The sequence below is a fragment of the Pelophylax lessonae genome (genome assembly GCF_965119305.1).
Source record: "Pelophylax lessonae genome assembly, chromosome: 8".
Taxonomy (NCBI): domain Eukaryota; kingdom Metazoa; phylum Chordata; class Amphibia; order Anura; family Ranidae; genus Pelophylax; species Pelophylax lessonae.
Genome location: NC_138775.1, coordinates 158,020,897 through 158,035,294, shown reverse-complemented (window position 1 = coordinate 158,035,294; position 14,398 = coordinate 158,020,897). Strand labels below are relative to the sequence as shown.

Sequence of the window (14,398 nt, the reverse complement as noted above, 5' to 3'; positions counted from 1 at the left end):
CAGCCCGTGTCCCCCGCCATCATTCAGCCTGTGTCCGTGTCCCCATCAGAGTCCTCCTTTACATCCAGTGTGTCCCTGTCAGAGTCCCTCCTTTACATCCATGTTACCATCAGAGTGCTCCTTTACATCCAGTGTGTCCCCGTCAGAGTGCCCCTTTACATTCAGTGTGTCCTCATCAGAGCGCCCCTTTAATATTCCTGTCAGAGTTCCCCTTTAATATTGCGGTCAGAGTGCCCCTTTATTATTCCCGTCAGAGTTCCCCTTTAATATTGCGGTCAGAGTGCCCTTTTAATATTGCGGTCAGAATTCCCCTTTATTATTCCCGTCAGAGTGCCCCTTTATTATTCCCGTCAAAATGCCCCTTTAATATTGCGGTCAGAGTGCCCCTTTAATATTGCGGTCAGAGTTCCCCTTTATTATTCCCATCAGAGTGCTCCTTTAATATTTCGGTCAGAGTGCCCCTTTATTATTCCCGTCAGAGTGCCCCTTTAATATTGCAGTCAGAGTGCCCCTTTAATATTGCAGTAAGAGTTCCCCTTTAATATTGCTGTCAGAGTTCCCCTTTAATATTGCTGTCAGAGTGCCCCTTTACTATTGCGGTCAGAGTGCCCCTTTACTATTGCGGTCAGAGTGCCCCTTTAATATTGCGTTCAGAGTTCCCCTTTAATATTGCGGTCAGAGTTACCCTTTAATATTGTGGTCAGAGTGCCCCTTTAATATTGCGGTCAGAGTTCCCCTTTAATATTGCGGTCAGAGTTCCCCTTTATTATTCCCGTCAGAGTGCCCCTTTAATATTGCGGTCAGAGTGCCCCTTTAATATTCCCGTCAGAGTGCCCCTTTAATATTGCGGTCAGAGTTCCGCTTTAATATTGCGGTCAGAGTGCCCCTTTTATTATTCCAGTCAAAGTTCCCCTTTAATATTGCGGTCAGAGTGCCCCTTTAATATTGTGGTCAGAGTGCTCCTTTAATATTCCCAACGCTCAGTCGCCACACCTGTCACAATGCTGCACAGTGCACAATAATACTACCAATCCACTATAATATGCTTTCTACAAAGTATATTATACTGTGGATTACCCCCCTCTCCCCTATATAGTGCACTGCACAGCAATACCAAAAAAATTGCAGCCCTTTAAATGACTTTTGTGGACATTAACAGAGCAATTTGTGTGACTGCAGATGCCGATTTCTAACTGCCCCTAAAGCACAGACTGGAAACCTGTCCCTATACTGAAGAGAGACTGGACCTATACCGAAATACCAGCCCTGAAAAGGACATTTGTGGACATTAACAGAGCGATTTGTGTGACTGCTGCCGATCTCTAACTGCCCCTAAAGCACCGACTGGATACCTGCCCCTAACCTGAAAAGATACTAGTAGTAGACCTATACCGAAATACCAGCCCTGAAAAGGACTTTTGTGGATCTTCACAGAGTTATTTGTGTCTGGCAATCTCTCCCCCATGAGCACAGCTGAAATGTTTTAATTGGCTGTCCCGTTCCACCTGACAGCTGTGTCATGGGTCAAAGTTCTTCTGAATGAAAAAGAAAATGGCGGCGCGGACAACTTCACGAACATCGGCAAAAGTCCGACTTTTTGCGAATTTGCGAACAAGCAAAATTTGCCGCAAACCGACCATCGGGCGAACCACAAGGCCATCTCTATCCAGCAATTTAATTTCTTCAGGAAAGCGAAGATCAACAGCACAAGGGTCGGTACAGATAGATTGGAAAAACATCCTCTGGACTGCATTTATCTGAAGTACAACTATGTTGGATTCAACCTCTGTGTATTGAAGAGGAAAGCTGCCTGTGGAATCTGCCAAGTCAGCATGTGGCCATTCTGTCTGCACTGACTGGATCTACAGAGGTTCCGGAGTGCTGCGGTTTGGAAGATATCTATTTAAGAGCTTGCCAGGGTAGTTCTGAGATTTATGCTTTTTTGCTTTGCCATGAGAGTGGTTAAGCAACAATATTCGGAGGGTGAGCATTTCAGATCTTCCCCGAGCACAGTGGTGGTGGAGTTTGGTGACCCATAATTTCATCTCCTAGCAAGACTCCTGGGACATTCTGCTTTATTTTATGGACTTTAAAAAGGATTTTATGAACTTTATTTTGTGTTTAAATGTTACACATCCATGTACATTGAGTATTAGGGAAGTGTAGTTTTGTCATTTCCTTATACAGCTGTATTATTGCATCATTGGTGAAGGGAATCATCATAGAGTGGTCTCTAATCCCAAAACGGTGGTAGGAGGGTGCCACCATCCTTGCACTACTGGAATCTTATGTTATTTCTATGGTAGTTCTACATTGGATTCCCTCTATATATAAAAATAAAAGCAGACTGGGTGCCATTCAAAACTGCTCCAGTCGTATTAACTTCTCCTCAGAATAATATACATTCTACTTTGGCTGTACATATTTATAAAACTTCTTTTGACAAATAAACAGTTATAATATGTAGTAACTCACCCTTCATTACAAGTGTATTCAACAACTGCTCCAAACACAAATGACTCTTCGTTCTTCAGTTCAAATGTACCGAATTCAATATCTCCAGGATGCCCACATGATTTCTCTAAACAATACAAGTAGTTTGGAATTTCGAGGTTATTATCAATAGGGATACCTATGTTATTTATATATTGCAAATTAGAAAAGCTTGCCAAGGTCCAATTTTTCCATGGTGACAACAGGACAGGAAACAAGCAGAAATCCAACATTTTACAATTGTCATCAGAACATTAATACAAGGGAAATCTTCTAGGCACAAGCACTGGTTTGAACAACTCAATGTATTGACAAACACACATTTGCTCCTACAATAGGTTTGTATCAGGGGTTATGTCAGGGGTTGTGTCTGATGGAGCAATCCTGCCAGATACTTGTTATATGGAGAAAAAAGGGAGGACAAGATGGGAAAGGAACAGAAATGGCTGAGGAAGTGAAGGTGCAAGGCAAAAATAAAAAGGGCCACAGAACTTCTGAAATACAACAAAAATCAGACCACCAAAAGCTGGTAAATCTCTGCTTTTTCTGCTAAATCAGTCAGATACAGGTCAAATTTGAAACACCTCTAGTACAAAACTCCTCAGATATGGTGGTCCTGTCAGTGTGACAGGCCCAGTGGTGGGGGGGGGGGGTGGAAGTGCACAGAGAAAGGAGTGTCAGTGTGGACCCTCTGACTCATTGCGGGCACTGACAGATTAAGGTACCTGTCTGACAGATACATGAATTGATCGCAAACATCATCACTGTCAGTCAGTACTACAAAGAAAAAGGGTTTGTTGTATGGGCGCTTCCGTGGAATACAGCAGGCTTTAGGTGAGACACTGCACTTCGGCAGCACTGGAGAGGAGAAGCTACTCTGAAAGTGATAAAGATAAAAAGACAAGGCGCCTCTAAGTGCAGTAGGCTCTGAGTATTTATTAGGTTAAAAGTATAAAAGCACTCACATTTGGTAAATGTGACATGGGCATAGCAAAGATCTGTCTGGAGTCTTCCTATCTGCTGTGCTGAATGGTTGCAATGAGGACATCCGGTGATCCGCTTCCTGTAGAGGAGGTCTGACGAAGGAGCTGAGCTCCAAAACATGTAACCGCCCACCACTCGCTCTATTTGACACCAGCCGCTGCGTCCACACCCTGCCTTCAGGAAATCTCATGCCGACCAGGCTGAGACACAGATGAAAGGACGCATCTACAGGAAGCGGATCACCGGATGTCCTCATTGCAACCATTCAGCACAGCGGATAGTAAGACTCCAGACAGATCTTTGCTATGCCCATGTCACATTTACCAAATGTGAGTGCTTTTATACTTTTAACCTAATAAACACTCAGAGCCTACTGCACTTAGAGGCGCCTTGTCTTTTTATCTTTATCACTGCCAGTACTACACCCTGATGGAATTCTAAATTGTGTTTTAAGTTGTAGGTGTTAATAGAGAATGAAAGCTTGTTGCCTATATTATGGTATCCAGCATAACAATTATTGAATGTAATACATTTTTAGACAACAGAAAAAAAAAGAAGGATGAAAAACAAATATTGTGCATATGCAGGTAAAGTTACAAAAGTTAAATAAAAATATACTCACTTTTGCATTGTCCAATGCTACCGACAGTATCCCACTTGCCACCAATACAGGCATAGCGAGTGGCTCCAAGACGGATGTAACCAGGTCTGCAGGAATACTGTGCTTGTGTACCAGGAGTATAAAATTCTTTATTCCATTCACCCTGCAGTTCTTTATCTCGAAATGTTGGCGGTGCTCCACAGGAATCTAAAATAAGTTATTAAAACATTGTTAATGTGATATATCTGGATAGTGCTGGACAGGTGTGATATGAAACACCGAACATTTTCAGTTAAACTCTTGCACACTGCTGTATACCATTAGACTTCTCTAGCAAACTTTCGCACACAAAAGAGGATTATTGTTAGCATGTATTGATTGATATTTTTGAAACAGAGGAAAGTTGTAGGCCTTGTATCCAATGTTAGCAAGCGTTTTATTTTTCCTTTATGGTTTACTGTATTTGCATCACACTTGGGTATATTTATCATTGATCTGCACAGCTTTTGCCCAAGATTTGCCCATTTTTTGGCCACAATTCAATATTTCACATAAATTCTATTTGCCACAGTGGCTTTTGACAATTTTCAAACCAGATTTGCCCTTTATAAAAAAAGATTTTCATGGTAAAAAGTGCAGTAAACAAGATTTGCCCGTGTAAAAATGTTAAGTATCTGTGAACCCTCACCTTGTAAAAACAACCAATTTTTTTTTTGTTTAATATGTTTTTATTAAAATATAAGAAATACATAAACAGAGATATACCTATATTACAACCGGTAGTTAAGAAATTCCATGTACAATTTTGTGACATGCATGAATAACATAGGGTGTCAGGATAAAGCATACGGAATGGTAAATGTAAAACCCACATATACGGGAATTATGCAGTGCACCAACCAGGTATAAGAGCGAAGATGCTCAATGACATAATGAGTGCAGAAGAAAGGAGGAAAGAAGGCAGACAAGGGGGAAAGAAGAGAGAAAGATAGAGAAAGGCGGAATGGGGAGGGAGAAGGGGGCTCCCATGGTGTATCCCAAAAAACAGCAATTTACACAATCAAGGAGACTCTATAGACATATATGCAGCATAGGTGGAGGAATGGGTAAATACTAACCAACCGGCCCAAATCTTATGTGCCAGGGGAGCAAGACCTCTGAAGTCCAAGTTCATGTCTTCCAGGTGGTAGATGCAATCAACAGATTTCAACCATTGGTGTATGGGGGGGTGCAATAGATTGTTTCCAGTATTTCGGGATGAGAGCCTTAGCGGCGTTAAGTGTGGTGTAATAGACTTGCGATAGTGAGCCGGAGGAATTTTGGTGTCATGAAACAGCACAGTCCATGGATCGTTAGCGACTGGTGAGCCTTGAATGTCCTTGATTAGAGATAATATTGTGATCCAAAAGGGGCGGATGATTGGGCACGTCCACCATATATGCGCATGCGTGGCTCTCAAACCGCAACCCCTCCAGCACAGGTCGGGTATAGAGGGCATCATACTGTGGAGTTTGGCAGGTGAGTAATGCCAACGGGTTAACAGTTTATAGTTGGCCTCAGCTGTCCTGGTGGAGATGGCAGAGGTGTGTGACATAGAAAGGATGTTTTTTTCCTGTAGAGCAGAAAAGTTTGAAGATCCAACTCCCATTGTTTCAGGAAGGAGGGGGTAGAGCAGGGTAGCAATGCATCCAAGGCTTTATAGAACAGTGAAAGCATTCCCTTACGTGGTTTTGGGTGGGCTAGAAGTTGCTCGAGTGGATTTAGAGGGCTAGAAGTTGCTCAAGTGGATTCAGAGAACGTAAGGACCGCAACGGTTGAGGGAGAGCTCACACAAACTGTTTCAGCTGATGGTATTTCCAATAGTCCATGAAAGTCATAGGTGAGAAGCGGATGATTTTAGTTATAGGTAGTATCCCACCTGTGGAAGTGATGTGGTGGAGAAGAGGATTTGCAGTATGGAGAAGCCATTGAAGGAAAGATGGGTCTCGGAAGCCAGGCAAAAAATAACGATGACCCAGTATCGGCATAAGAGGAGAATTGTATTGACGCTTATGGGTTTTGTGAAGTGCGTCCCAAATGCAGAAAAACCAAACTGGTAAGAGGGGATATAGCGTCAGCAAAGTTTCTAGGTTTCGGTGGGATCCAGATCTGATCAAACAGGGGAGCAGCCGCTAACTCCTGTTCCAGTTGGACCCACAGCTTCACCCGAGAGGAGTGTTGCCAGTCGGCTGTCCATGTGAGGGAGGCAGCAATCAGATATCTCCCAAAGTCAGGCACCGCCAACCCTCCCTGACACTTTACTCGCGAAAGAAGGGAGAAAGCAACCCGGGGGTGTGAGTGGCGCCATATGTACTGCTTCACCAAGGAATTCAGTATCTGAACAAAATTACCAGGTACATTGAACGGGAGCATTTGGAACAGGAAGCGCACTCTGGGCAGAACATTAATTTTGATGACATTAACTCTGCCTAGCCAGGAGGTGGCAAGATGATGCCATTTGTGGAGGTTAGATCTGACAGAGTAAAGTAAAGGAATGTAGTTAACTCGGGACATGTCGTCAATATTAGCGGTGAGGTGGACTCCTAGATATTTGAGCGAGTGAGGTTGCCAAGTAAAGGGGAAATATGGGCGCATGGAGGAGACCAATGAGGGAGGAATGGATATGTTCAAGATTTCAGATTTGAGAGGTTAATTTTGAAGTTAGACAAGGAGCCATATTGCTGGAATTCATATAGGAGATTAGGGAGGGATATGAGGGGTTGCTGAACATAAAAGAGAATGTCATCAGCATAGGCTGCGTATTTATGGGACGTCGCCCCGACCGTGATACCGTGTATGGATGGATTAGCTTGGACTCGGGCAAGGAAGGGCTCAAGGGACATGGCGAAGAGGATGGGGGAAAGAGGGCAGCCCTGTCTGGTTCCGTTAGAGAGTGTAAAGGGATCGCTGAGGATTCCATTGACCCTTATCTGAGCTGTGGGTGCATGGTAAAGAGCGCTAATCCTACGGAGTAAACGTGGGCCAATACCAAATGCTTGATGGGTGGTCATCAAGAACTCCCAGTCCACCCTGTCAAATGCCTTTTCTGCATCTGTGGAAAGCAATGGGGTGGGCTGGGAGCGCCGCCGCACATGGGACAGGAGGGAGATCGTGCGCGAAACATTGTCCCTGGCCTCGCGCCCAGGGATGAAACCCGTTTGGCTGTTTGCGATACATGCAGGTAGGAGTGGGAGTAATCTATTGGTGATGACTTTTGCATATAGTTTAGCATCTATATTTAATAAGGATATGGGGCGATAGCTGGGGCAGAGGGAGGGGTCCTTACCCTCCTTCGGTAAAATGGTCACGTGGGCATGCAATGTCTTGGGGCGTAGGTGTGCACCCTCAAGGAGAGTATTTACATAGGAGGCCAGGTGTGGGAGTAGGGTATCCGGGTAATGTTTGTAATAAGAAACAGAAAAACCGTCCGAGCCGGGGGCTTTACCCAAGGCCATGGAGGCCAAGGCAGTGTGAAGTTTGGAAACAGAGATCTTTGCTTCCAAGGACTCAAGTTGATTGGGGGGATAGGCGGGAGGTTGGAACAAGCTATGTACTCAGACATGAGCCTCACGGCAGGGTCATGAATAGTCTTAGGGATTGTGTATAGGTTTTGATAAAAGGCGTGAAACCCGGCCGCTATGGAAGAGGAGTCATACACCAGAGAGTCATCGGTGCGCTTGATCTTAGGGATAAAGGAAGCAGATTTTTGTTGCTGCAGGGAGCGGGCCAATTGACGACTGGGTTTATCCCCCCATTCGTAGATCCTTTGGGAAATCCTACGAAACAGTTTTATTTTGTGAGTGGAATAGGGCTTTAAGTTCCTCACGCTTTTGTGTCAGTAAGTGCAGGGTTAAGTCTGCAAGAGAAGCCTTATGTTCACGCTCCAGGGTCTAAATTTCTGTGATGAGGGCGGTTTGACGTAAGAAGCATTTCTTTTTCTTCTTGGAGCCTAGTTCCATCAGCTTACCCCTTATGCAAGCCTTGTGAACTTCCCAGCGTACAGCGGGGCTAATGAACGGCGAGGAGTGGCCAGAGAAGAATCTGGCAAGCTCCTCACCTATCTCCTGCTTATCCAGTGGATCAGTGAGTAAGGAATCATTAAGTTTCCAATTAGATCTTTTATGTGGAAGAGAGGGGATAGTTATGACAAGATGGGGTGTGGTCCTAAATTGAGGATGTGGCAATGGAGGAGCAGTCGACTAGTTCCAGGTGGAACTGGTCCACCAGGAAATAGTCAAGTCTCGAGTAGGAGTTTTGTGTTTTAGAGAAATAGGAATAATCCCTATCTGAGGGGTGGAGAGCATGCCAGATATCTACTAATTGGAATTCATGGAAGTGTTTGCAGAGATAGTTCATGCGTTTGTGTGCTATATAGGACTTACCGGAGGAAGTGTCAAGATTAGAGTCTAAAGGGACGTTGAAATCACCTGCTACCAGAGAGATACCGGAGGCGAATTCATGAAACCTGTGAAGGGTGGAGGTGAGGAATCCCACTTGGTCTTCATTAGGAGCATAAAAATTGGCAAGTGAACAGGTAGTGCTGCCCAGGATACCCTTCGAAAACCAAAACCTTCCACTATCATCAGCTATCATATCCAATAATTTAAAGGAAGACCCCCTGCGAAACCCAATGGCGACTCCCTTAGAGTTGCGGACATCAGAGAGTCCATAATACCAGAGGGGATAGTCAGGGGAGGACAGCTTAAGGGTAGAGGAGTGAGTTATGTGGGTCTCTTGAAGAAACACCACTTCTCCTTTTAGATTGTCCAATTCCCGAAATAGACAATGGCGTTTAGCAGGGGTTTGAAGTCCTCTCACATTATAGGAGATACAGGTTACTGTCGCCATGGGGATCGCATGGGGTAGAAGAGCAAATTAACCCGGGAGCCAGGACATACCAGGGAGCAGGGCTGGGAGGGAGACAGGAAAGCAGGAAGGAAGAAAAAGTCAGAGCAGGAAAAGAAAGAGGAGCAGAAGGAAGGGAAGGGCCGACAAAGCGGCGGCATAACGGTGAGAAAACACTCACCAGGGAGCGGGGGAAAGGAATCCCCCACCTGCAGTCCACCCAGGAGACCAGCTACCCGGGAGGAAACGCAGGTGAAGAAGAGCTGAACACTGCTCAAAGGTAGGGAGGGGGTGGTCACTAGGAAGGAGAACTGGACCAAGCCTGGATAGACAATATAACAAAAACAAAATGAAAAACAACCAGCAAAACATGAGAACCTTAGTAAACCAAAGCGATTACACAAACTCCACAGGTCATGATTCAGAAAGGCCACCCCAAAAAGAACTGGGTAAGCCCCTCAGGATGAAGGAGGCATCCCAGGGGGGACAATTGCAAGGCTTCCAGGGTGGAAAGAGCTGCAGAGGAGGGACAGCAGACTCTCAGGTTGATTTATGTGAGGATTGAGATCCAGCAGGAGATTTCTGCTTCTTTGAGAGCTTTTGCCAGGGGGCCTCAATGGGAGCAGATAAGGTGGGCAAAGCATCTTCCTGCCATCCGGGGAGTTCATGTGGCGACATGTTAAGGTCCAGGCAAAATTTCTCTAGGTCCTCTGGGAACCTCAGCGTAGCGGAGTGGCCATCCCTGGTGGCGATCAGGCATGACGGGAAACCCCAGCGATATGGGATGGAGTTTGCACGCAGCTTCTCGGTGAGGGGCTTCAGTGCCCTGCGGCGCTCCAGGGTCTCCCGGGCCAGGTCCGGGAACAGGGAGAGGTGGGCCCCTCAAATTCTAGGGACTGTGCTTCCCGCACTCTGAGCATAATAAGCTCTTTTTCAGGGTAGTGGTGAACCCTGCAGATGACATCCCGTGGGGTATCCACTTGAAAGTTATGTGGACGGAGGGCCCTGTGCACTCTATCAATCCGCATTGGGTTGTCTACAGGGAGAGCAGTCTATTGAAAATGCCACGTACCGTTGGTAGGAGATCAGGGTCCTTGGTCGCTTCAGGGAGGCCGTGTATATGGATATTATTGCGCCTGTACCTGTTCTCCTGGACCTCCAGTTTGTACAGGGCCATTCTGTGTGCCAAGATCAGCTTCTTAGTGGTGCTTTGTAGTTCCTGGATGGCGGCAGCATGGGAATCAAGCCTGTGTTCAGATTCTTCTACACGAGTGAACATGTGGGACAGATCAGCGCGGACCAAGGAGACCTCTTTTTTAATAGATTTTTCCAAGCCTCTGAGCATGGAGGCCAGGTCAGCTTTAGTGGGGAGACCGCTTACAATTGCCGCAACCGCCAACCGACTGCGGGACTCGTCTGTGCCGTCCGAGCAGCAGGAAGAGGCCGGAGATCTGTGGTGTGCTGGTGAGCTCCGCTGGGGGGAGGAGCTAATACTGCCAAGCGAGCGGCCTAGTCCCCCGGTGTCCTGGGATTCCTCCGTTTCCGCGGTCAGGAATGGTTTGATGGAGCCCAAGGACAGCGTCTTTTGCGACAGGGACCTTCCTGTGCGTTTCCCCATTGCGGGTGATGAGAGTGGCGGCGTGAATGAGATGCTGGTAGTTGATAAAAGCGGGGATCACGGAGGAGCTCCGGCAGCGTGCGTCCTCACAGTAGCATGCATAGGCCACGCCCCCCAAAACAACCCATTTCGTTTAAAATAGAAATGAAAGACAAAACATTTGTTTAAAGCTTTAAAAAAACATAATAAACACTTGTTCTCCTTTATGTGATCACATTCCCTCTGTTCTCAGCTGCATAAGAGCTGGGGGAGGAGAAACAGAAGCACCCTGAACTTCCCAGTGAAAGGCTGTGCAAGGGGAATGTGTCAGGACAAGTCTGATGATTGGAGGAGAGCAGGCTGAGTTCCCATCGCAGCTAGAGAACTGACCATGTTGTGCTTTCATACCTAATGTAGTCAGTTTTTAAAGGAAAGCAGAGGGACTGACAGGAACACCAGGGATTTCACACCAAGGAAGTAATACAAAGAGAACAGGATACTTTCTCATACAAGTACATGGTACAGCAGTCGCATATCATGAATATGAAATGTTGGGTTCACATATTTAATCAAGATTTACACAACATTGTTTCTTCCATTGGAATGTATTTTACTGTACTATGAATTCGATTTATCACACAGTGGATGTAGAACTAATGTGATATACACCCAACATTTGTACACTTGTAATCTTGCATAATATCTCACCTATTCCCATCTGAAGCACCCTAGCCTGATACTAACTGGAACCAGGCTCAGGAGTGGGTGCAAAGGGGGGGGTCTATGTTCCACATACCTTCCCCCCATAGGGATAAATAGGTGGTGCAATTGTGTTCTTTAAACGGACTTCTATAACATTCTTTTACTTTGCAAATAAACCATCATGAGCTATAATTGCAGTCCAAGGCAGGGCTTTCCTCCCACATCCTGGAAGGAGCATTTATACATAAGTAGAACATTAAATAATAATACAATATATACAAGAAAGTAGCACAATATATATAATATTTACAATATGTATACATGCAGATATGTATAACCAGGGCTATTTTTTAGGCCAGAACATGCCGGAGTACTGCCACCTCCTGTGCTAGCCCCTTACCTGCTGCTCACTGCTGTCACTATCCTAGCTTTTGTGTGTACAGGTGACAGGTTCCTCTCCCAGCAGTGCACACACAGCCCTCCCTGCTCTGCATTATCCTTATGGGAGCAGAGGAGGCGGGGAACGTGCACAGTTGCTCCAGTATCCCGGTGGCAGCTCAACCTAAAGCACGCCTACTCCACACACTCTCTAAGTAAGTTGCTGTTGTTCTTCAGCAGCAGTCCTTCTCTCTGGTCCTCTCTAGGTGGGGGAGCAAAGATTTGATTTGGCGGAGAAAATACAGATTTGTACTGGAAGGGCAGGTTTTTTTTTTTTTGGGGGGGGGGGCTCTTTACTGGGGAAGGGGGGGGGGATTGGGGGTGGACTGGCCTGTGAAACATGCTTTTGCTGAGAAAGGCCAGTTATAGGTGGGGGAATGGGCCATTTTGTTTGTTACTGATATTGCATTGGTGAGGGGACACACTGGACACCTTTGCTGCCATTGCGCTATGTGCTGGGTATCAAGTGTGCCCCTGTACCTATAAGGAGGGTTGGGCTACCTCCAGGCCCACATGCTCCCTATCTATCCATCAAAATGCATATGCTTCAACTTAGAGACTCTCATAAATTTACAGGAGTTAGGACTGCAGGTAATACAGGGTGCCATGAAGTGTCCACTCCTTGCAGCTTACGCATGCGTTTGCAAATGTGTGCTAATTAAACCCCTGTTTTTACCGTATACTGTTAGGTTAATTTGGTTGGTGAGCAGACTGGTTGGTGAGTTGAGCTGGGAATTTCTCTGGTTTTGTCTTACATGCATTGCACTTCCATGTGCTCCTTGCTGTGAAGGCCAGTTTTAGATGGGGGCAGGGGCCATTTTGTTTGTTAGTGATGTTATATTAGTGAGGAGATACACTGGACACCTTTGCTGCCATTGTGCTATGTGCTGAGTGTCCAGTGTGCCCCTATACCTCCAGGCCCACCTGCCCCCTATCTATCCATTAGAATGTATGTGCTTCCACTGTGGAGACTCTCATAAATTTATAGGAGTTAGCAGCGCAGGTAATACAAGGTGCCGCAAAGTGGCCTTGCAACTTACGCATATGTTTGCAAATGTGTCCCTGTTTTAATGTATACTGTTAGACAGGTTAATTAGGTCGGTCAGGATAACCATTGTTTGCTTCTTTGTTAAGATAGTAACCAGTACAATAAATACTGTCATGGTGCTCAGCATTGCGGCAACTAAAACCTAAAAATGTAATGCCTTTAAGACCAAATGTCCACACCCCTGCAGTTCCTATTTAAACTCGCCCAGGCTGTCTTAGTCACATTATTTGATAAAGAGCCACGTCCGAAATGCGTCGTCATGACCACAGCCCGCTGACAGCCTCCCATCTGCTCCACCACTGCATCTGTGTCTGATCCCTAACTTTGCTGTGGTCAGGGCAATTAGAGAGTATGAATCTCCTAACTTGGTCCGACATCGCTCCGTGTTGGCGACATCACATCTGGCGCGCCACCCCACTACACCAGCTGCGTCATTCAGCTCCTTCATGTCTCCTGCCTTGTCCACTGTGGGTCTCCTTACACCATTGACCCCACACCCGCGACGTGACACCTCTTCCATTGGGGACATACCCAAGTGTCCCTGAGCTTTTCTGCACTTTTTTCTACCCCCAGTATTGGCACTGCCATGCAGGAATGTGCCTGTCCGAGGTATAGGTGAGACTAGTTTTTTACCACCCTAAGGTGTTTTATATGGATTTAATGTCAGCTTAATTTTACTTAGGAATATTTGACTTTGCACGATAAACCTTTTACTATAAAATGTGGCATAGACACTTAAAGTTCTTTATTGTATGCCTTCAGCGGTTTGCATCATCATTCCCCAGCACTGGACCAAAGTAATCTCTTGTTTGACCCTGTACATAGTGGCCTCCTGAGCCTTGCCGGTTGTACATAGACCACCCCTGAGTCCTACACACTGTATGTAGTGTACATCTGAACCCTGTGCATAATGGACTCATGGTATTTGTAAGGCCCTATCACTGTTAGTGTAATTTGGCCTCATCCACCCTTTCATGCCATGTGCTCTCCCCCCTGCAAAGGGGGAAGGGCTTGAAGTGAAGGCGTGGTTGAGTTCCTGGAGGTAATCTGTGAGAAGAAAAGCCCGTTGTATAAAATATTTTAGATAGAAACTCAATAATAATCCTGTCTGACACTGCTTAATCAACAAACACCTGTGCATAGGTTAACCCCTTTAACATTGGTATTATAAATCCAAACTACCTAAATGTTAAGAGATTAATAATCTTGTTGGTTGATGTTAGGAGAAAGATGTACAGAAGGAAGGAATGAAGGAAAAAGTTTTGGTGACCTTCGAGAGTACAAGATATCGGTTAGGTTTTAAGGATTTTACACAATGACAGTATGCTTTCAGTTTTAGCCTTTCCTCACTACCTATGAAATTTTTAGAGGCCCTGGAGTGCCAGGACAGTGGAAACACCCACAAAATGACCCTATTTTTCAAAGCAAACACCCCAAGGTATTTTCTGAAAGACATAATGAGTCTTTTGAAAATGCAATTTTTTTGCCACAAGTTTTTGGAAAATGTAGGAAAGAAAATTAAAATGTATATATTTTTTTTTTACATAAAGTTGATAATTAGATTACAAGAACAAACAACATGGACATACCTAAAAATACACCCCAAAATATATTCTGCTACTTCTCCTGAGTTTGGCAATACCACACGTGT

The 14,398-nt window shown here is 45.4% G+C and overlaps 1 protein-coding gene across 1 annotated transcript in view; it reads right to left on the bottom strand.

Moving 5' to 3' along the window:
* LOC309562207 (complement factor H-like) overlaps nucleotides 1-14,398 on the bottom strand; it is a gene marked incomplete at its 3' end in the record, with an annotated part of 190,196 nt that overhangs the window by 150,608 nt on the left and 25,190 nt on the right. Inside the window, exons 2-3 of the mRNA XM_082266326.1 lie at nucleotides 4,100-4,285; nucleotides 2,476-2,581 (exon numbers count right to left, since the gene is read on the bottom strand). Of these exons, the coding sequence (XP_082122452.1) occupies nucleotides 2,476-2,581; nucleotides 4,100-4,285 (292 nt within the window). The remainder of the gene's footprint in view (nucleotides 1-2,475; nucleotides 2,582-4,099; nucleotides 4,286-14,398) is intronic.